Raw genomic sequence first — 19,996 nt, 5'->3', positions numbered from 1 at the left:
GATCAGCCACCCTCCCACCTCTCTCTTCACGCAGCACGTCGCGGTAATGGTCATGACGGTTCAAGCACATCGCACTGGCGCGCGTAGGAGAGGAGAAGCATGTGACTCGATGTACATCCGGGCCGAGTCGTCGTGAGGGGGTTCGTTAGGTGGGCAGCAAATCTGGAGCGCGAGATGATGTGGACAGCGAGGGAGTCGGGAGAAGAGTCGTGCAGAGACTGACGCTGAAGAGGCGCGTTTGCGCCTCTACTCGCTGCTGCTCGGCGCAGCCCCAGCCGCCGCAGGCACAGCAGGCTGTCCTTCCATCTTGCTGCTGCCCGTCGACGTCGACGCCTGTCTCGCACGCACAGAAGTCGAACGAGCACCAATCGTAGGCGTGCCCGGCGCAGCGCGAGCCGCAGAGGAGGAGGCGGCGCGCTGAGGCGTGCTTGGCGCTGCCGCGACGGCGACGGCGACGAGGGGTGCGTCGACGAGGGGCGCAGAGACGGGCGCGGCGATGCTGGCAGCAGGCACGGCCTCGACGGCAGGAGTAGCTGGGATGAGAGTCTCGTTGAGCGCTGGCGTCGAAGGCTCGATCGGCATCACTGTTGGCGTCGGCGCGGCTGCGACTTGCGAATTGGGCGCCTCGGGAGCCGCAGGAGCCGCAGGAGCATCAACCACGGGCGCTGGCTCGACTGGAGCTGGTGCCGGACAGGAAGGCGGGCCCTCGAGATGCGTGTCGGGCGCCGGTACCGGCGCCGGCGAAGGCGCTGGAGCCGGCTGCTCGCTCGGCTGTTCCGGAAGCGGCGTGCTCGGCAATTCGTGCACCGGCGCTCCATCGGGCACGCCATCGCCGTCCGAGTCGCCGGGCGCGATGGGAGCGTCCCAGGCGCGTGGGATGAGCGCGATTGGGAGGAGCCATGTGGCAGCGAGGATGACGCCCTTGCCTTCGTCGTTTGACTTGACGACGCTCCAGGACCAGCCGATGAAGGTCGCAATGTACCCTGTGAGAGGCGCCAGAGTGCGCAGCACCGAGCTGAGGAGAGGAAACACGCGCGTCAGTGGGGGAGTGGGACAGGATTGGCAGCGAGGGAAGGGGCGAAAATTGGAATACGTACAGCACAGCGAGCAATTGCGGCGGCATAGGAATCGTGCTCGCCTTGTCGATGATCGCCACGAGCATGGTATGCACGGTAATGGCAATCTTCTCGGCGCTCGCCATGTCTTTGTCGAGGGCCTTCATGATGGGCGGAGGCAGATAGAGCTGATAGCCCCACCATGTGGCGTGGATCGAGAAGGCGGACGAGGAGGGCAGCCAGACGCGCTTGCGCCCCGGGCGCGGAGAGGGGGCCGGCGCGGACGGAGGAGTGGGAGAGCTGGGAGAGCCGAAGTAGGGGACCCAAGAGGGCAGAGACCAGAAAGCGGTGGTGGGCGTGACGTAGTAAACGAGACCCTTCGACGCGGCACTGGCGGTAGCTTGACGATCAAACTCATCCCTGTTGCATGGCTCGTCAGCCTCCCGCGCTTCTCTCCGACGCTCCTCAGGCTCAGCACTCACCACTGATAGTCCTTGCCCTTGCCCACCTTCTCCGTCCAGAGCGTCTGCGCCTGTCCTTGACCCTCGTAGTAATGCGCTTCCGCAAGCACATGCGACGGTACCACGACGCTCTTGCCAAGGCACAGATTCCCACCATGCACATCACACGAGATCGTCACGCCCGACCACAGCCCATCATCATCTTCGTCGTCCTCGTGCAGCGCGTGCTTGAGCGACTCGGTCGCTGAGGGAGCCTGCGAGTCGTGAGGGATGGCTTCGGCTTTGGGACCCGAGGGGAGGGCGTTGAGCGCAGACCAGACCGTGCCGCCTCCCGAGGGCTGGCTGGGTTGAGGAGCGTAAAGCAGAGCAGTGGCGCAGTTCATACGCGCCGCATCTGTGCCTAATGCCATCAGCCATCTTTGTTCCCCTCTCTTTGCCCTGGTCTCGCGACTGCAACTCACCACCGAGCGTATCGATCAAATCGGCGCTCGAGAGCGTGCTGTAGAAAGGCGGGCCCGGGCGCAGCATGCTGGCGACCTTGTGCGCAATGGCATCTGCAGCTGCCACGACGCCGTCGATTACTGCGTGCTCGGTGGCGGAGGCGACGGCAATGGGACGCGTGAGGAAGCGCGAGGTGGGCGAGAGGAAGGCGGAGAGCTGGGCGGCGCGCTCTGTCTCGGAGGCGGCGGAGGAAGAGGGAGGAGAGGCGACGAAGGAGGGAGTGGTGAAGGTCACCTGCGGCTGCGACGCTGCTGGCACCGAGGTGGAGCCGTCGTCGGCAGACGCAGCGAGCTTGCCGTCCTCGACGCTCTCGGCGGCGGCCGCTGCTGGCGCGGGTGCGCCCTGCAGCTGTGCAGCGGCAGCCACCGCTGGCTCAGGCGGTGCCACTGCCGCTGCGGGCGCTTCGAATGAGGCGGGACACATGGCTGCCGTTGTCGTCGTCGGTGGTGCTGGCGCGGGGCGCGCTGCTCTGGAACGAGAAGGCGTGCGTGGGCGCGTCGCGCGACACTTCGTCTGGCGGTGGACGCGAGTGTGGGAGTGGCGATGCGGGTGTGGGGATGCGATGAGAACGGCGGAGGAGACGCGGAGAGCGGAGAAGTTGTGGTTGTGGTCGTGAAGAGGCGAAGCTGGGAAATCCGGGGAGAGAGAGGAGCGAGTAGGGTTGCGGCGCATACAAGGCTCGCGCCAAGGCGCGCGGACGGAGTGATGCAGGTTCGTCAGAAGCGTCGTGAAGGCGTGAATGATTCGTGGCGTGAAGGGTCGAGATGTGCGAGGCGAGCCAAGCGGCGCTCGAGGCGCAGGCGTGGGCGGCAGATGACGGTGCAGAGCCAAGCTGGAGGCGCAGCGCGCAACACGCGCGCGTTCCGAGCGGCGCGCGGCGGCGGTGGCGCGTGGGGAAAGGTAGCCCCTGAGCGCGATGCGGGCACTGCAGCAGTCTAGAGTGACGCGCCGGCGGAGCGGGGTGCGCATGAGGATCGACGGCGTGCATGACGCTAGCCGCACCGCCGTGCCGGCCGCCTCTCTGGATCCCACGTGGGCTGAGAGCAGTGCTCGGCTCGCTCGAGCCGATCACAGGGAGGGGAGAGAGCCCTTCTTCTCTCGTGTGCAGCAGCCGGCAACGGAGACGAGATTGGCAGAGGAGGGCATCAGGGACAGTGCTTCCACGAATGCACTCTTACTTCCGCCTCGCTTCTATGAGCGCAGAGAGGAGCAAAGAGCGGGAACCCCGCACGAGCTGCGCTTGCAGGAGGCAGCACCCAGAGCGAGGTGAACCTCAGCAGGCCGCTTTCGCGCAGCAGAGCACAAGAAAGCGGCGCAAGCGTGGTCCTGCTCTGCGCCTCTCTGGGCAGACTCGAGAAGGAACAGCCGGGCAAGGGCCGCAACAGGGGTATCATTTCCTTCTCTGCTGCAGAGATCAGAGCGAGCAAGCTCGCCTTTCTCTCCTTGACCAGACGAGCAAGATTCGTGACCCTCGGCGCCTCTATGTCCAAATGGCGATCTCGACGAGGCATCTACTTCGTCGCAGGCGGCTCGGCGCTCGTACCGCCTGCGGGCGCGGCAGTCGTGGCGGTGACAGCCGCAGCAGTCGCAGTGCTCGCAGTCGCTTCTGCCGCCGCAGCAGCTGGCGGTGCCGGACTCGAGCGCCAGCCGAGCAGACTGGCGGTCCACGATGTCGTCGCTGTGGCAGTAGAGGGCGTCGTAGCATGCGTCTTGAGCGTCGAGGCCTTCGTCGCCTCGTCTGCCGCAGGCAGCTGCCTCGCGGCCTCCTCCTTCTTGCCCGACTTGAGTTCCCTCACCGTCGTCCCTTCATTGCCATTTCTCCTCGGCGCGTTGCGTCGCGCCGAGTCGCCGCGACCGGTCGCTTCATCTGCGCCGGAGGAAGAGACGGTAATGATGAAGTTCTTGAGATTGCCGAGCGTGTGGCGAATGTCAAGCACGGGCACGCGGTGTTGGTTCATCAACTAAAGGCGGCAAGAGGGGGGTCAGCGAGGCGCGAAAGAGTGAGGCCAAGAGGGGGCAGTAGTACCTGCTCGATGTTCTTGTTCAGCAGAAAGACGGCGTATTCGAAGCGATAGGACTCGACGCCTTTGGCGTACAGCGGGAAGCTGCGGTAGTAAAGAGGGGCTCAGTCATCTCCTTTGCGACGAAGAGCGTTGCCAGCCAGGAGATGTGAGAGGAAGAGAGACAGCCAGCAGCCCAACTCACGCTCGAGGGCCAGTCATGCAGCTGATGCCATCCTGCACTACTGCTCTTGAGCCGGCAGTCGCAAGGGGGTAATGCAACGGCGTGTTCGTATACACGCTCAAGAGCACTACCACTTGCGCCACGAGGCCTAGCGCCGATGCTCTTGTCTCTTCGTCCACCGCCGCCGCCGCTGCTGTCGACGGTGAGGCGGAGGAGGAGGGATGCTGAGGGTTGTCGGTGTTGGGCAGCGCGAGATTGTTGATGCTGAAGAGCAAAGAGGAAGCATCGAGCAAGTCGATGGGATAGATGTGCTCCAGCTCGCCCAGGAGTGTTGCTCGACGAGCGTGAAGCGCAGCAGATTGGAGCGCGTGTCTGTCTCTGTTGGGTCCCGTCAGAGAGCCCTCTTGAGTGTCAGCGAAGGGCGGGGCGCGCGGGCGCAGAAGAGAACGAGGAAAGGGATGCGAAAACGCACGAAAGGGAAGCGATCGAGGTGGACATCGCCTCGATTGTGGCGCGCAGGGACAGGTTGCCTCGTCGAGCAGTTTCAAGCCTCGCCTTCCGTCGCGCCAGTACCTCACGTCGACGCGCCAGGATGGCTCTTGCTGTGAGTCGCAGTGTCGTGGAGCGAAGGGTGCCGGAGAGTAACAGAGTAAGAGAGCGCACGGGGCGGTGAGTTGTTAGTGGGCGTGAAGACTCGGGGAGAGATGGGAGCCAACGTGGACGAAGAAAAACGAACGCACCGCTCTTTGCTCCTTCTCGCTCCGCTTCTTCCGCCTCTTTCAAGCGCTCCACTGACTCTCTCAGTTCGCCTCTCTTCAGTCTCTGCGCGTCTGCCTATCAGCACCCTCTCCTTCTCTTACGTCTCCGCCCTTGCACTCACCAATCTCTCCGACGCCTCCGCCCACTCCCTATCCGCCTCTGCAAACGCCGCTAGCGTCCTGCATCCCTCTGCTTGTCGCGCATGAAACACCTCGATGAACAGCTGCATCTCGGCAAACTCGACGCCGGGGACCATGCGTTGTTCGCGCATGCTGCGAGCGAAGACGTCGGATGCTTTGCGAGCGGAGGTCGGACGAAGCGGAGGAGAGAGGGCGGAGGGAGAGGAAGGAGGAGAGGAGGAGGAGGGAGAGAAGAGCGCGAAGACGACGTCTTCGGCGTCGGCGCCGCAACGGAAGTGCAGCAGCAGAGTGTTGTCTGGTAGCTTTGGCGTCGTCTATAGGGGATACGTCAGTCTCCATGAGCTCCCTTTGCCCTGCCTCTCTGCAACCACCTAGCGCAGAGGCAAAGCGACGGCACGAACGTAAGGAAGGCCCACTCACCGACAGATCCACCCTTCTCAAGTTCGCCTCGCTCACCTCCCTCGTCCACACCTTCACCCACTGTCTTTGCCCTTCCTCTGCCTCGCTCCCGTCTCCCTCTCGTCCGCCCGCCGAGGGGCGCACCCACAGCGTCATCGTCACCCGCCGCTCCTCGCCTTTCTCATCCAAAGGCACATCGAGAGAGATGTGCGGCCACTCATGGTGTGTGCGATGGTATGAGCGGAAGCTGCGCTGCGCTGCCGCTGCCGCCGGTGCAGGTGGTGGTTGCACTTGCGCTGCTGCTGTCGCTGCCGTTGCCACAGCACCCGCGTCGGCGTCGCCGCCAGCGGCGCCGGCCTCTGGCCCGTGCTGCGCGTCCGCACCGCAGCCATAGCTGAGCTCGATTCGCACATCGCCAACGCGCTGCGCGTTCAAGGCGCGCAGCTGTGCCGCCGAACTGCCTTCTGCAGCATCGGAATGCGAGGGAGGCGCGTGCCGCGAGGAACGGGCGCGCCGGAGCTGGGGCTTGAGAGAGGAGGAGGAGGAGGAGGCTGGAAGAAGCAGAGAGGAAGGTGAGGAGCTTGAGCGTTGAGCGTGATGCGCAGGATGTGCAGAGGAAGAAGAAGGGAGGCAGAGCGAACGCAGAGAGAGGGAGGTCAAGGAGGAGAGAGGCGGCTGAGAGGGTTGCGCAAGCGAGGTCAGCGTCAGGGCAAGGCGCACAGCGCACGCCTTGGACAGCACGGGCAGACGTACCAAGTCATCATGGCTCGACATGCCGCCCGGCTTGCGGACTGCGCGAGACAGAGGGAGAGGGTGGAGGTGAGAAGCCACGTCGTGACGGCGAGCACGGGAGCGGGCCGTGCGCGAACGGCGGAGGCGTGCCGTGCGAGAAATGCGCGCGCGCGCGCCGCCCTTGCCGTGTTCCTTCCTCGCCTGCCTGCTGCTGCGCATCGTGCTTCTCTTTCCCTCCACCTCCTCCTCCAACCCCTCTCCTCATCAGCCAGAGCCGCGCTTCCGAGGCCATGGCAGACGCCAATGCCATTGCTCCAGCGCCGCCGAGCCCAGCTGCCTTTCCCGGCATGCCTTACGCCGCCGACGCCTCGTCGCCTGCGCCCGACGCAGCCAGCATTCTGCGCGCGGGCATGCCGCCTCTCGCCGCGGCCGAAGCCGAGTCGCTCCCTGCCTTCGACGACTCAGCAGCCTCAGCATCTCCTTCCACCTCTGCCACGCCCCCAGCAGAGCCCACGGCGGCACCGCACAATCTCGAGTCCGCCCAGGCCGCGCTGGCGGCGGGTCAGATCCCGCGTGATGCTTTGCGCCTCTCTTCCATTCAGCTCGAAGGCTGTCCTTCCCTCCGCCGTTCCTTCCTCCAGCGCCTCATCTCTCCCTACATCACGCCTGCGCCCAGCAGCGCGCCCATGAGCGTGACTGCCGCGCTGCAGCGCGCGTGGGCGGCGCATCGAGCCGAGCTGCCGAGGGCGGGCGAGGCGACGGAGTTGTTGGCGCTGCTGGCAGTCGCACGCAGCGTTGCGGGCGACCTGCAGGCGCTGGATCTCTTCGACTCTATAGATGCATCTGTCCTTCCTTCCTCTTCTTCCTCCGGGCCGGAAGAAGTAGACCTCCTCTTTACGCTGCGTGAAAAGTCACGCGTGCTGCTGAAGAGCTCGACGGACGTGGGCAATGGCGAAGGATCGGCTAGTATTCAGGGGAGAGTGCGGAATTGCTTTGGCGGCGCCGAGTGCCTCGAGGGCAACGCAACTGTGGGCACTCGGACTCGGAGGAGCTTCAATGTGAGTTGGTGTGCTTGCTCTGTGGAGAGCGAAAGGGCGCAGGAAAGGGAGAGGAGAGAGGCTGGACAATCTGAGCGGGGCGAGGCGGCTTCACCGCGGTGGACGTAGCGCTCGTGCGTGCAGATGCTTCTGTGCGTTGCGGCATGCCAGATCCAAGGCTGCATCAGCCAGCTGCACACGTTAGCAGTGCAGCATTGCTAGCCGCAAGCAGCTCTGGTCGAGCGGATTGACCTCAACCCGCATCTTTGTTCTTTGGTGCTTCTCATCCTCATACCTGCTTCAATGACTACTCTTCTCTGCTCCTCGACTGACCTTCAACGCCTTGTTCCCGTTCGCCCAGGTCTCTCTCTCCGCCCCTCTGCTCGCCAATCCCGATCATCAAGCCTCCCTCTCCGCCTACGCGCTCGATCGGGACTGCTCCAACTATCTCTCCTGCAGCGAGGGGCTACGCGGCGCTCGTGTAGCTCTGCGAGTGAGTGTCTCTATCTGCGGGATACACGGATGGCGCAGAAGCTGATGCACCATGGGCAGTCAAGCTTGGCGCCGGGCGTCTCGCATGAGATGGCATACGAGTTGGTCTGGCGACAGTTGGGACGCTTGGCTCCTTCCGCCTCCCTCTCGTACGTCGCCTTTCCCTCTCCCCTTCCTTTCTCCCTACTCATCTATTCCCACTTTCCGCACTCGCGTGCTCTCTCTCGCTCGCAGTGTGCGCCGCCTGGCTGTGCCCACTCTCAAGTCCAGCCTCAGCTACACCTACGCGCGCGACACGCGTCTCGATGCTCTTCTCCTCAACCCCGCCGGCTCGTCCTTCAAGTTCTCCTCCGAGCTCGCAGGCCTCGGCGGCGACACAGCCTTCCTCAAGAGCGAAGTCGACTATTTCCGTCCGAGAGCCTTTGGTGCTGGCTGGGTGAGTCGTGTTCCTTCGCTCTGCTGTTGCGCAACTCTGAGGCGAGCGGCAACAGGCATACACGATTGCGGCCCGGGCGGGAGCGATGAAGAGCCTGGATGCAAGAGCCACGCCGCTCGTCGATCGCTTCCATCTTGGGGGGCCCATCTCGCTGCGCATGTTCCGGCACAACAGTCTCGGACCGAAGGATGGCCGTGCGTACGCCCCTTCTCGCCTTCCTTGCCGCCCAGCGACCGCTCACCCTCAGCCCCGTGGCACGCGCAGTGGACTCATTAGGCGGCGACGCCTACTGGGCAGCCGGCGCCAGTCTTCTTGCGCCAATGCCGTATCGCGCAGAATGGCCGCTCAAGCTGCACGCCTTCGTGAATGCCGGACAGGTCTGTGCCCTCGATCAGTGTACGTTCTCCCTTGCTCCCTCCTGGCCTCTCCTCGCTGAGACATCATCCGCCGCAGCGCAACCACTGCGGCCAGCAGCCTTTGCGCCTCTCGCGCAGCCTTCCTCCTCCGCAGGCATCGGCATCGTCTACACGCAAGGTCCGCTGCGCGTCGAGCTGAATGCGGGCCTGCCGCTCACTGCGCGCATGGGCGACGGCACGAGGAAGGGCTTCCAGCTCGGCATCGGGCTCACTTTCCTCTAGTCTGGCCGTGCAGCTCTCCCTTGCCACTGCTGCCGCAAGAGAGAGCGAATGAGAGGTTTTCACCGCTCACATCGATGCCCGACGCAGAGGAGAATGAAAGGGGTATTTGCGGCAAGGGCGAATGGAGCCTGCGAGTCTCGTCCGCGTCTACAGGCAGCGCGGTGGCGGCGATGGGGAGAAGCCAGACGGGAGGAGCATGCTGCGGCGCCAGCATGGGGCCGCGGCGGCGAGGCTGAGCAGCGAGCTCAGATGGGCCCGCCAGACCCCGATCATGGCGCGCTCAGCGAGAGTGCTGCTGCAGCGCTTGTGGCCGTCGAAGCGCTTCACATGATCGAGCATTCTGAAGCCGCCTCACTGTACGTGCGTTCGCGTCAGTCAATGAAAGGGCGAGAGATGCAGGGGCAGAGGAGCAGGCGGACAGCTCTGACTCACTTGCGCGTCGGCCTGGCTCCGCGCTTGCCCGCCTTGCCGCCCATCTTCTTGAGTTCCGTCAGGCGCTGCATGGCGCGCTTGTTGCCTTGCGCTGGCGCAGGATGGTAGGTGTCAGTCTCTCGTTCCACAGCGCCGGGTCGCTCGCTCTCAGGCACTCACCAGCAGCGCGCATGTACCACCTCTTCGCCTCCTCCAGGTCCGCCTTGACACCGATGCCCACCTCCGAGTAGTAGCCCACGGCATACTCCGCTTTCGGAATGCCCTTCGTCGCCGCTCTTCTGGCCCACAGATACGCCTCGCTATCCGACTGCTTCAGCACGCCCTCGCTGCCCGTCAGGTACCAGCCGCTGAGCGCCAGCTCGCTCTCGCCGTCGTTCTTGCCCGCCGCCTTCGTGTACCACGCAATGGAGCGGCGCGGATCGACGGGACACGTCAGTGCGCCATACTCGTACGCCGAGCCGAGCTTGAACTGTGCCGGCGCATAGCCCAGCTGCGCGGCCTGCGTGAAGAGCTCGCGCGCGTACGCTTCGTCTTGCAGCACCACACTGCTGCTGCCCGGCTTCTCGTGCAGCAGGCCCAGCTCGTGCAGCGCATGCGGATTCTCCTCGTCTGCCTGGCCCGCGGCGCGCTTGAGCCAGACGATGGCTTCGCGCACGTTGCGAGGCTGGCCGAGCAGCCCGTTGAGCAGAATCATGCCGAGCTTGTACATGCCCGCCGTGTCGCCCAGCGCCGAGGCTTTGCGGTAGAAGAGCACGGCGCGATGATGATCTCGGCGCGTGCCTGCGCCCACCTCGTTGCACACGGCCGTGCGATACGTGGCCGCCGGGTGGTTTTGCTTCGACGCCTGCACGTAGAGATTGTAGGCCTTCTCGTGGTCGACCTGCAGGCCGAGCGAGCCGTTGCCGAAGCAGTTGGCCAGGAAGAACTGCGCCTCGCTGTACGGCGGCTTGCCGAGGCCCATGCCCGTCGTCGCCAGGCGCTTGATGAGCTTCAGCGACTCGCCGAGGAGATGATCGCGATACTTGCGCGCCTGCTTCGGCCCGTCTTTCGGATCCTGCACCTTCTTGGCCGCCTCGATGAGATACTTTGCAAACGCAAACTGCGCCTCTGCATCTGGGTCGCCCTTCATGCGCTGCCGATACTCCTCCACAAAGGCCTTGTTGAACGGCAGCGTCTGGCGCTGAGCCTCGGCCTCCTTGCTCTTCCGGCGCGCATTCACCGCCGCCGAAGAGCCGCCGGAGACGACACTGGCCATGCTGAGATGCGTGTGTTGCCGCACCAGGCCGGCCATGCCGGGCTGCAGGCCGCCGCCCATGCCCATGCTCATGTGCGAGCCCGACGAAGGCGCGCGCATGAGCTCCGGGTGCCCCGCCTGAGCCTGTTGCGGCGGAAAGCCCGGGTAGCCCGCCTGCGCGCCGTAGTCGTAGGCGCCCGCCGAGCCTGGAGGCGCATAGTACGAGCCCTGCGGCGCATCGTAGCTGCCCTGCTGCGACTGCGCATAGCCCGCACCTCCACCTGCGCCGCCGTAGAAGGCGCCATGATGAGCCGTCGGGTTGAAGGGCGCAGAGCCGGCGCCGCCGCCGTAGTAGGCCTCTTCGGGCGGGTAGTAGACGCCCTGTTCTGGCGCATAGCCGTCTCCCGACCAGCCTCCGTGCGGCTGCTGCGGCGGCGGGTGCTGCTGTCTCGAGTAGTCGTAGCTCTGCTGCGGGGCGTAGCCACTGTTGATCGAGCCTGCACTCGGTCGTCGATCGGCAAGGTCCGCCGCTGTCGCATCAACCTCCTGCGAGATGGCAGCAAGCGAGTTGGAAGCATCGACTTCACGCGCGGACTGGTAGATCTCCTGTTGCGCATAGCGCATGCTGGCGCGCTCGGCCTCGGCACCGCCGAGCGGAGTCATGGTGCGCGTGGGCTGCCCGAGTGAGAGCTTGTCGAAAGGCACGCCCAGATCATCGGCCAGAGGCGGCCCGCGCGACGCTCGGCCGCCGTGGTCGATGGCGGGCGCGGAGGTGTTGGACTGCTGGTACAGCGGCACTGAGGCAGGTGTCAGACACGCACAGCACGGTATGACAGCGGCGGTGTGCGCTCAGTGCCATGCCTTGTGCTCCAATTACTGGCAGAGCCGCCTCGTCCTGCCACTCCCTCGCCTGCTCGCACCACACTCACCGCCATTCGCGCCCTGCGGCCTGTACATCTGCGGCTGCGGCTGCCGCATCTGCATGACGCCGTCGGCCGTCGGGCCCCTCCGTCGCTGCGGATTGAAGTCCGGACTGGGATGTGCCGAGTGGCCTCCTGCGCCAGCGCCGTGCCATTGCTCCGAAGGCGGCCCGCTGCCGCCGGGTGCGCCGCGCGCGGTGCCGCTCGAGGAGCCGGAGTATTGCGCGCTGTGCTGCGGCTGCTGGTGTTGGTAGTAGTGCGCGGACGAGGGGAGTGCAGAGGAGGAAGAGGCCGAAGGCGCGTCAAAGCCTTGTGCGTACGCCAGCGAGAGAGAGTCGTGAGATGCCGACGACGACATGCTGGGCGAGCAGCGTGCGCAGAGCGGCGCACTCGCAGCTCAAGAGACGTGCGCTTGACTGAAGGAGGCGCAGCGCAGAAGAGAAGCGCAGTGAGGTGCAGAGAGGTGCAGAGGAGAACGAGGTGCGAGGCCGAAGAGAGAGCGCGCAAGGGTGCACGGGCGCCGCGCGGAGCGATGAGCGGAGCGGCGAGGCTCGGCCGACAAGCGCTAGCCGGCAGAGGCAGTTGCAGCCTGCTGGAGCGGCTGCGCGAGCGCTCAGAGAGAGAGAGGGGGGGAGGAGGCGCGCGAAGAGAGGGACGTGCAACAGCGAACGCCAGCTGTCAAGAGTCAGGGTGCTCAGGGTTGTGGAGAGACGGCTGTTGCTGTGGCTGCGTGAGTCGACGGCGCCGACGCCGCCGCGCCGCGCGCGCGTGATGCGCACAACAGCGCCGCCGCCGCCGCGCGCCACGCCAGCGGCAGCGTGAGCGCCGGCCTCGCTTGCGCTGCTCGCGCGCACGCTCAGCCGCGGCCTCCAAGCTGCTCCACACCACGTCTCTCTGTCGCAGCGGTGTCCTCTCTCCCGAACAGCAGATGCCCTGTGGCCAGCATTGCATTGGATCTTTTTGCGCTGCGGAAGCTAGCCTGCTTGGCAGAACGCAGCGCCAGCTCTGTGCGCCATGATGGCGCGCGAGGCTTGGTGCTCGGCCGGCGTCTCTGCCAGAAAAGGGGCACAGCCGTCGGCTCTCGCAAACGACGTGATGACCCACGGGCTTCATGCTTGCCTCCAAAACAGCAGTGAGCGTCTAGAGGAGAGCTGGCTGGCTGGCGACGGGACGTTCGTCAGGCACAAGCCAGCAAGCCCGCGCTCGTCGCAGCGCAGAGATGGAGAGAGGAGAAGCTGTGCGCCGCTCGAGCAGAAGATGCGTGTTGCAGCCGCTCCAGCAGAGGTCAAAGGCAGAGCTGGCTGGCTGCCGTGCGGTCTGAGGTAGCAGGGCGCTTTGGCCTTGATTGCCTCACACTCTGCTCTTCTGCCAATTTTGGTGCCAGATGCAGCCTTGCACTCGATAGACAGAGAGAGGTCCAGCGACGCCGCGTCATGAGCATGGGCTGCGCGCACCACACATCGCAGCGCTCACCCACGAGCAGCAGCGCTCTTCTTTGCGTGCGCTCGCTCGCCCAAAGGCGCCGCTCAGCAGCTGCAGAGTGAGACGTCGGAGGTGCTGGTCATCCGCAGCATCCGCGCCCGAGTGCTGCAGCTGGTCTCGTTGCTCTGTCCTCGAGCGGAAGCGGCACAGACGAGGACGAGCGGACGGCACCCTGAGCCGCCCCTCTGCTGCGCCGTGGCTTGAAGGGATGATCTCATCAGCGACGCGAGGTGTGCATGCAGGCGGCGGCCGGCGTCGGCTGTGCAGCGCCGACGCCTCGGCGCAGCCAAGACGCCGCGCCGGCAAAGTGGAGCGGCTCGTCCGCCCTTTCGCGTTTGCTGCTCGGCAGGCACAGCCCCCGCCGCCCAGAGCTGTCCTGCAAGTCGAGTCTTCCCGCCCGCCGCCCGGCGGCAGCAAAGCAGAGGCGTTTGCAAGCTCGCAAGGGTTGCGTGCCTTTGAGCTGCCGAGGGATGAGAGGTGCTCCCGCGGCCGTCGAAAATGCGCCGCAGGACTCCGCTGCTCGCCAAGAAACGCCGGACGAGCGCTGCCGGCCAACGGCGTTGAGCGTGTGACCTCGTCCCACCTACCCACGCAACGCCTGCGCTCGGCTGCTCCTTGCTTCAGCACCTCCTCCTGCCGCTCCATCTCCCTCTCGCACCCTCGTCCCTCGCACTGCCGCATCGCCGCACGGCCTCGCCTTCCCCTCTCGCCTCGCTCTCCTTCGGGCGCGCGCAGCACGCACTCCTCCACTTGCGCGTCTCTCTCGCCATGCGCTGGCCTCTCGCCTCGCTGCTCGGCGCCAGCGTCCTCCTCGCCTCGAGCGCCGCCGCTTCGCCAGCAGCGCCCGCAGCGCTCTCGCGCCGCGCGCCGGTGCCCGCAGGCGGCGATGTGGACTTCTACAACCCGCTCAATCGCACGGGCGGGCACATGCTCTCGGTGAGTTGGGCGAGAGGCGGCGCAAGAGGCGCGAGAGAGAGAGGAGAGCCAGAGAGGGAGAGGGAGAGGGAAAGAGAAGAGTAGGGACCAAGAGGTGGAGAGCGTGGCGAGCTGCGTCGTGACCTGGCGCAGAGCATAGCTTCTCGCACCTGTCTGCGTGACGGCGGAGCGAGCGTGGTTCTTCAGTCAGGCGGAGCGAGCGTGGTGCTTCAGTCTAGCGCAGCGTCACAGAGAGAGGCTGACTGGGAGACGTTGTCAACAGATCCTCCCCGACTCTGATCTCGGCGAGCCCATCAACGTCATCATCTCGGGCCGGAGCTCCAAGAGCGTGCTCTCTGTCGAGGGCTTTTTGCTTTGGGCTACGTGGGTCTCCCGCCTGCCGCCGCGTCCCCTCGCCCAGCTGACCAGAGAGGGCGATGCAGATCGGTCCACTTCGGCGTCTCCTGCCTCGGCCAGGCGAACGGAACGCAGCAGCTTGCGAATCTGGGCGATGGACAGGGCAATCAGACGCAGGGCTCGGGGGACGGGAACAATGGCGTGATGCGGTGAGTGGCGCGCCTCGACCGGCAGGCAAGAGAGAGAGCGAGAGAAGACGCTCATGCGGAGATGCCTCAGGTGGAACTACTACGACCCATACATTGGCACCTGCAAAGAGACGCTGATTGGCGGTGAGTCTGCCGTCTGTGCTGTCTCCCTCGGTGGCTCACTCATGGCTGGACGCTTGCAAAGGCAACCACTTCCGCTGGTGGCAGCAGATCGGCCCTGACGCCAACAGCGGTGCCTACTTCCTCGCCGTCTCGAACGAGGCCAACTTGGCGCGACACCACGAGATCGTGGTGAACGGCTACAACACGGGGCGCGACGAGCTCGGTGCGTTTGCTGCCAGGCGCTGACGTCGCTGCTGTGCAACTGACACCTCGTCTGCAGTGGGCAACGCCACCTTCCCGAACGGCACGACGTGGGAGGGCAACTACTACCAAGCGACGGTGGAGTGGATCGAGGCGGGCGTGTTGCTCAATGACTCCAGCTTCGGCATCAATCATGCGCCGCGCGTCAACCCGCCCGGCGGCGAGGCTCAGGATGGCAGAGTGGCGCTGCTTACCGTCATCCAGACGGTTGTCTCGCCTCAGGCCACGTGAGTGCTAGAGATGCCTGCTGCTCGCGAAGAGGCGGACCGCTGACAAGCGAGCCTTGCCTCTCGACGACTGTAGCAATCTGGGCGTCGCGACGGACGCAGCTGCGCGCGCTCTGTCGCCATCGATGCTGGCGCTCAGCGCCTCGGCTGCGCTCCTTCTCGGCGTGGCGCTGCTGCTGTAGAGCGGCGTCTGGACCTGTTCGCACGATGACTGCACGAAGTACTCTGCCCTCTTCGTCCTCGTCGCCATGCTGTGCTTTGTACGACCCTTTTACCCCTCTCCGCTCTGCGCATGCTGCGGCGAGCTTGCAAATGCTAGACGTCCCAAATGACGGCGGAGGAACAGCGGCTGCCGCCGCCTTTCTCGGCAAACACTGCATGCTGTGGAGTTCGGACGCAGCGAAGAGGACGGGAGAATGCGTGATATTGATGCGCGTGAGACGGGTCATGGGATTCGTGAGGGTCAGTGTGTGGGCCAAGTCGCGCGAGGGAATGTCAGCTAGAGCAATGGGATGGAGGTGTTGGAGAAGCGATGGGAAGCGAGAGCGAAAGCAGCGGATGGATGGGATGAGCGGGAACGAAGATGTGCAAGAATGAACGGGTCGCAAAGGAGGAGGATAATGAGAACAGGTCGTGAGGTATGATTCGCGCCGAGAGGTCGAGCTGCGGAAGAGAGGCGAAGAGCAGAGAGCGGAGAGGAGGGGCGACGTCTGGTGCGCAGCTTGCACTCTACGAGCGACTCGACGACGACGGCAGTACGCGAGCCGGGCGAAAGTTGAGTCTCGTCGTCGCCGCCGTTTCGCGCAGCAGTGCTCTTCCAAACGTGACAAAGTGCGGCAGCGGCGTGACGTGTTCCAACGGCCAGGCCCATCGTGCCGCACTCGAGTCTTCCTTGCTCGTCAGGCCGATGGCAGCAGGATCAAGGCGCGAGGCGTCTCGCCATGCCTCCATCTGTGAAGAGGCGAGCGAGGCGGCGTAGACTTCCGGATAGTGAGCCTCGAGCACCGAGGCCGAGAGCGCCACGCGAGCTTGGGCGAAGAGCTTGTTGGAGCGCTCAGAGTCCGCGACGGACTTGGCCATGCTGCGCGCTGCGTCTGCCAGGGCAGAGATGAGCTCGGCGGGCACAGTTGCGGCGGTGGTGTCCGCCGAGTGTGCGGACGCGGGCGAGGGCGCCGTCACTTCGATGTTGGCGGAGGGACTGCCTGCAGCGCTCGCACTGCCTGCACTTGAAGCGGCTTGCGCGGCGAGCTTTTGTAGCCGATGAGAGAGGAGACGTTGCTCGTGCTCGGCCAGTCGACGGAGAACTACCGCTTCGAGCAGCCGGCTGCGAGCGAAGGGCCAGCGTTCAGCACTGCACTTGTCGCGGCGGCACAAGATGGTGACTCACCACAGACCAGCAAGCGCCTTCGTCCCATTCCTCTCATGGCAAGCATGCACGTACTTGAGCAGGCCAAACAGACTGGCCCAGTTGTGCGCCACACACGCATGCGGCACGCTGCCGCTCGTGGCAGCTTGGTCTTCGCACCAGAAGCCATAGACGTAGAGCAAGAGGGCATCCGTCTGCTCGAGCGCTGCGAGGAGCGAGGCTTGCGATGGCTGAGTGAGCGAGAGCTGCGCCGACGAGGCTTCGCGGAGTCGTTGGTCGCCGCGATGCTTGAGCTCTCGGCCATGCGTGCGGTAGCTGAGAGACGGCCGTCAGGACCGACACGACCATGGTGCCTGAAGCATCTCGGCACTCACCTGGCAGCAACCTCCAGGAAGCGCTCCTTGGACCATTCGCGCGGCTCAGGCGGCTCAAGGCGGACCGAGGAAGAGCTCGCTTCTCGACTGCGGCTCTCTCCCGAGCTACTTCGCTTCATGGCCGCGTCCTCTTCTCGCCCACTGCGCATCGAGGAAGCATTGCTCGTCGTGCGCCGTCGCCTGCGCACAAGGATGGACGTGTTAGATCTCCGCACGCTCGACGTTCCTGCCAGCCCCAGCTGCTCTCCCGGACCCGCGTCGCAACACTCACTTATCAGCCCCCGCACTCCTGCTCTTCTCTTCCACGTCACTGTCATCGCTATAGTCCACACGCGCCACGTCCGACTTGCGCTTCCTCGCCGCTGTGCTCGTGGAGGGCGCCTTCAGGCTACTGCTCGTGCTGGTGCGGGCAGCAGCGCCATTGCTGCGCCGCTCCTCTTGCCGCGACGTGCTGCCCTGCCGCTCCCGCTCTGGCTCGTCCATGCGAGCGGCCTTCTTGCGTGCAGCGGGACGAGGTGAGGAAGGTGGAGAGGGGAGTGCGTCGCTCATCAGCTCGGACGGGAGTGTTGAGAGCAGCTGCAGTCGCGAGGCATGTCAGTCGCTGCCGGGTGTGCTACGCGACGAGGCTTGCCGCCGCACGCAGCAACGCACCTTGATGCGCTTTTCGATCTCTGCGATGCTCAGATATCTGCGCGACGCTCGTGTGAGCCACCATAGAAACGCTTCTGGGTGCGCATACGACTCACGCAGGCGGCGGCGGCTGTTTCTCGAGGCTATGCAGTGCGCCCGACTTCCAGGCTGTGGCCATAGCCGTCCCATTCAGGAGCAGGTCGGGCGGCGTCCTCAGACTGCTTGCCGTCGAGGTGGACGAGGTGGCAGGCGAGGGAAAGGTGCTGTGTCCGTAGCCTTGCTGGTGTGACGCCGCCACGGCGTAGCGCCGCGAGTCGTCGTACGCTGCGGAGTAGGCGCCTGCTCCGCCCGCGGCGCTGCGTGAGGGAGAGGCCCAGCTGGAGGAGCTGGTGTAGTTGGCACTGCGACTGCCGCCGCCGCTGCTGCTGCTTGAGCCGCGAGGATAGGAAGAGGCGGCGTCGCGGTAGCTCATGGCCTCGGCGCGCGGTGCGGGGCGCTGTAGGGTCGCCGGGCAGCGTGCGGAGAGGGGCGCGGCAGCGGGCGAGCGAGCAAGCGGCGGCGACGCGAGTCTCGCGCGTGGATAGAGAGGAGGCGAGGTAGAGGCCAGGCAGATGTCAGACGAGCATGGAGGGAGGCGGGGGCTAGGATGGTGGAGAGAGCAGAATGCCGGCGGCGGAGAGCGCAGGGCGAGGCCGTCGAGACATCTGATGCTCGGTGGATGATGCTGATCCCGCTCCGCCCGCCGCAGGGAGGCAGCCTGCCGCCGCGCGCTGTGCTGCCGTGCCGCCCCGCGCGCGCCGTGCGGCGTGCGTCCCTCGCAGCAGCACGCCGCCCGTGAGCTTGCTCCCGCCGTCGCCGCGCCGAGCCAAGCCCCAGCTCCCGAACCGCACTCGCCGCCGGGCGCAGCTTTCCCACCGCCGGTGCGCCGCTCACAGGCACATCGTTTCTCAGGCAGGGGTGGCATCAGAGGGGGACCGCGAGAGGGGCTCGCACGTGCGCGAGATGCTCGCCGGCGAGCGGAGGCACCGCATCTCGTCACGATCACATGGCGCGACCCACGCGGCCTCGCCACGGCTCGGCATCTGACGTCCCACGCGCCACCTCGCCGCGGCCGCCGTCGGCCTCCTCGTCGAGGCCTCCAAGCGGCAGCGGCAGCAGCCAGCCGTCGGCTCTCGCGGCTCCTCGACGCCGTCCGCTGCCGCGCGGCTCGCATGTCCGGCGCCCGTGCAAAGTGCTTCTGGCCGCGCACTCTAACACCCTTCCTGGGCCCCCCTCACCCCCTATGCTGCTCCGCCGACGCCGGCGAGGTGTGTCTCGCCTGACGCGCCGCGACAGGGCATCGCCGCTAAAACCCTCCCTGCGTGCGTGCGTGGGCGTGCTGCAGCGCGTCGGCTCGGCGCAGCATCGGCGCGTGATGCCGTGCCTGAGAGAACCCGCACGAGATGCGCAGGGTGTGCTGGTTCGGTTCGGCGTGGGAACAGGACAGGGCAGCGCCCTTCTCGCGTCCTCGCGAAGGTCGCACGAGCTCGCAGAGCGACGCCGGCTGGCAGAACAGCGCTCGGTTTGGGAACAGTATCTGGCGTGGGAGGTGACGAGCTGATTTTGGGCGTGACTGGGTCTTCATAGAGCGGTGCGAGCCGCTTTCAGGAGAGTTGGCGGACGCAAGGCTCGTTCGGAACAGCGTGTGAACATTTCCGAATCTTTTGCACGCTCACTCGACGTCAAGAGACGCTCTTGCAGCTCTTGTCGCTGTAAGCTCATGACTGCCAAAGGCGTCTCGTCGGGCCTCACACCGCTTCGCTGTGTAAAAGAGGGCGGTGGGGCAGGGCATGCCTGCCAAGGGCCGGCCAGCCCTCCAGGCACGCGCGCGCGCCTCGCCCAGCCCCGGCGCGCGCTGCCTCTTGTTCGTGCTCCTCCCGATCTCGACGTCGCGCTCCGGCTGCAGCCATCACTCTGACTTTGACCTGCACCTGCTTGCTGGCCTCTTCGATCGTTCGCTCTCGTGCTCTTTCCTTCAATCAGAGTCCATCAAAGATGAGCCCAGCAGCACGCCGCGCAGGCGAGGTGGCGGGCTGCTGAGTGACGCGCGAGGCGCGCTGAAGCCTTCGCCTTGAGCTCGTTGTTCGCGCATCGACGCCGCGAGCCGCATCGGTCTTTGACGCCGCCTTGCTTCGCCTTCATGCTTATTCGGCTTCGTTCAGCGCAGCCCTGCACCCTCTGCAGATGCCGAGCGAAGCACACGCTACGGCCGGCTCCGGCGGCGGGCCCTGGCAACCGTTGCGCCCACAGCCGTTGACGGCCGCACGCCTTTGCTCGCCTCACCTTCCCTTTGTGGACATTCGCCACCCGCGCCGCTCGGCTCCCAGGGCAATGCGGCGATGAGCAGCGTGCGACGGCGCCTCGCTGGTTGCCTGAAGCAGCAGGCAGGAAGGCTGAAGAGGCTCGAGCGTTGCATGGCTGCGATGCGCAGGACGCCGCAGTCGGGGCTGTGCCGCCCTCCGGCGCAGCGGGTATGCCGTATACGCACTGCGCCCGCGGCACGCTGCGGCCCGCAGCGCCGGCGATGCTCACGAGCTCGTCGCTCGAATGCTCGAATACTTCCCAGCGCTCTGGCTCCCGCTTGGCCTGCGGTAGCGTCGCGACATGCACGCTG

General features: G+C 65.7%; 8 protein-coding genes across 8 annotated transcripts; 3 read left to right on the top strand and 5 right to left on the bottom strand.

Moving 5' to 3' along the window:
• Positions 1-246: 246 nt before the first annotated feature.
• FA09DRAFT_336940 (hypothetical protein) lies at positions 247-2,440 on the bottom strand (the record flags this gene model as incomplete). The annotated part of the gene is made up of 4 exons (XM_025743948.1): positions 247-1,015; positions 1,098-1,475; positions 1,538-1,910; positions 1,978-2,440. 4 exons carry the CDS (start codon positions 2,438-2,440, stop codon positions 247-249), a joined length of 1,983 nt encoding a protein of 660 aa, XP_025600390.1.
• Positions 2,441-3,407: 967 nt separating this feature from the next.
• On the bottom strand, positions 3,408-5,320 carry FA09DRAFT_206399 (hypothetical protein). The gene is made up of 6 exons (XM_025739465.1): positions 5,130-5,320; positions 4,942-4,965; positions 4,674-4,803; positions 4,223-4,573; positions 4,044-4,122; positions 3,408-3,978 (listed from the first exon to the last, which is right to left on the bottom strand). The coding sequence occupies exons 1-6, from the start codon at positions 5,143-5,145 to the stop codon at positions 3,529-3,531; spliced, it is 1,050 nt and encodes a 349-aa protein (XP_025600389.1). The 5' UTR covers positions 5,146-5,320; the 3' UTR covers positions 3,408-3,528.
• A 1,144-nt stretch (positions 5,321-6,464) lies between these two features.
• FA09DRAFT_328224 (hypothetical protein) lies at positions 6,465-9,150 on the top strand. The gene is made up of 7 exons (XM_025741687.1): positions 6,465-7,289; positions 7,630-7,761; positions 7,821-7,909; positions 7,995-8,196; positions 8,252-8,390; positions 8,461-8,592; positions 8,650-9,150. The coding sequence occupies exons 1-7, from the start codon at positions 6,522-6,524 to the stop codon at positions 8,832-8,834; spliced, it is 1,647 nt and encodes a 548-aa protein (XP_025600388.1). The 5' UTR covers positions 6,465-6,521; the 3' UTR covers positions 8,835-9,150.
• Positions 8,661-12,143, bottom strand: FA09DRAFT_305189 (HCP-like protein). The gene is made up of 4 exons (XM_025740497.1): positions 11,430-12,143; positions 9,426-11,297; positions 9,267-9,357; positions 8,661-9,188 (listed from the first exon to the last, which is right to left on the bottom strand). Exons 1-4 carry the CDS (start codon positions 11,776-11,778, stop codon positions 9,158-9,160), a joined length of 2,343 nt encoding a protein of 780 aa, XP_025600387.1. The 5' UTR covers positions 11,779-12,143; the 3' UTR covers positions 8,661-9,157.
• Positions 12,144-12,703: 560 nt separating this feature from the next.
• Positions 12,704-13,838, bottom strand: FA09DRAFT_206110 (hypothetical protein). The gene has a single exon (XM_025739462.1). It carries the CDS (start codon positions 13,581-13,583, stop codon positions 12,852-12,854), a length of 732 nt encoding a protein of 243 aa, XP_025600386.1. The 5' UTR covers positions 13,584-13,838; the 3' UTR covers positions 12,704-12,851.
• FA09DRAFT_294386 (hypothetical protein) lies at positions 13,671-14,977 on the top strand (the record flags this gene model as incomplete). The annotated part of the gene is made up of 6 exons (XM_025740076.1): positions 13,671-13,838; positions 14,101-14,201; positions 14,261-14,383; positions 14,454-14,506; positions 14,568-14,708; positions 14,766-14,977. 6 exons carry the CDS (start codon positions 13,671-13,673, stop codon positions 14,975-14,977), a joined length of 798 nt encoding a protein of 265 aa, XP_025600385.1.
• Positions 14,978-15,562: 585 nt separating this feature from the next.
• On the bottom strand, positions 15,563-17,405 carry FA09DRAFT_206253 (hypothetical protein). The gene is made up of 4 exons (XM_025739464.1): positions 17,365-17,405; positions 16,714-17,289; positions 16,361-16,654; positions 15,563-16,297 (listed from the first exon to the last, which is right to left on the bottom strand). The coding sequence occupies exons 2-4, from the start codon at positions 17,028-17,030 to the stop codon at positions 15,703-15,705; spliced, it is 1,206 nt and encodes a 401-aa protein (XP_025600384.1). The 5' UTR covers positions 17,031-17,289; positions 17,365-17,405; the 3' UTR covers positions 15,563-15,702.
• A 1,039-nt stretch (positions 17,406-18,444) lies between these two features.
• On the top strand, positions 18,445-19,022 carry FA09DRAFT_206066 (hypothetical protein). Its single transcript, XM_025739461.1, has one exon. It carries the CDS (start codon positions 18,626-18,628, stop codon positions 18,941-18,943), a length of 318 nt encoding a protein of 105 aa, XP_025600383.1. The 5' UTR covers positions 18,445-18,625; the 3' UTR covers positions 18,944-19,022.
• The last annotated feature ends 974 nt before the right edge of the window (positions 19,023-19,996 follow it).

The sequence above is a fragment of the Tilletiopsis washingtonensis genome (genome assembly GCF_003144115.1).
Source record: "Tilletiopsis washingtonensis strain MCA 4186 unplaced genomic scaffold FA09scaffold_4, whole genome shotgun sequence".
Taxonomy (NCBI): domain Eukaryota; kingdom Fungi; phylum Basidiomycota; class Exobasidiomycetes; order Entylomatales; genus Tilletiopsis; species Tilletiopsis washingtonensis.
This window is presented reverse-complemented; position numbering and strand designations above follow the sequence as displayed.

Coding starts and splice junctions, on each gene's coding strand:
- FA09DRAFT_206110 (XM_025739462.1), bottom strand. CDS start 13,583: ATGCGGCAGTGCGAGGGACGAGGGTGCGAGAGGGAGATGGAGCGGCAG.
- FA09DRAFT_305189 (XM_025740497.1), bottom strand. CDS start 11,778: ATGTCGTCGTCGGCATCTCACGACTCTCTCTCGCTGGCGTACGCACAA. Junction 11,298..11,429: donor GCCGCAGGGCGCGAATGGCG/GTGAGTGTGGTG, acceptor CACCTGCCTCAG/TGCCGCTGTACCAGCAGTCC. Junction 9,358..9,425: donor GTGGTACATGCGCGCTGCTG/GTGAGTGCCTGA, acceptor ATCCTGCGCCAG/CGCAAGGCAACAAGCGCGCC.
- FA09DRAFT_328224 (XM_025741687.1), top strand. CDS start 6,522: ATGGCAGACGCCAATGCCATTGCTCCAGCGCCGCCGAGCCCAGCTGCC. Junction 7,762..7,820: donor GCGCTCGTGTAGCTCTGCGA/GTGAGTGTCTCT, acceptor CACCATGGGCAG/TCAAGCTTGGCGCCGGGCGT. Junction 8,391..8,460: donor TCTCGGACCGAAGGATGGCC/GTGCGTACGCCC, acceptor TGGCACGCGCAG/TGGACTCATTAGGCGGCGAC.
- FA09DRAFT_206399 (XM_025739465.1), bottom strand. Junction 4,804..4,941: donor GCGAGAAGGAGCAAAGAGCG/GTGCGTTCGTTT, acceptor TGCGACTCACAG/CAAGAGCCATCCTGGCGCGT. Junction 3,979..4,043: donor TGAACAAGAACATCGAGCAG/GTACTACTGCCC, acceptor TGCCGCCTTTAG/TTGATGAACCAACACCGCGT.
- FA09DRAFT_206253 (XM_025739464.1), bottom strand. CDS start 17,030: ATGACAGTGACGTGGAAGAGAAGAGCAGGAGTGCGGGGGCTGATAAGT. Junction 16,655..16,713: donor TTCCTGGAGGTTGCTGCCAG/GTGAGTGCCGAG, acceptor GCCGTCTCTCAG/CTACCGCACGCATGGCCGAG. Junction 16,298..16,360: donor AAGGCGCTTGCTGGTCTGTG/GTGAGTCACCAT, acceptor CTTCGCTCGCAG/CCGGCTGCTCGAAGCGGTAG.
- FA09DRAFT_206066 (XM_025739461.1), top strand. CDS start 18,626: ATGCTGCTCCGCCGACGCCGGCGAGGTGTGTCTCGCCTGACGCGCCGC.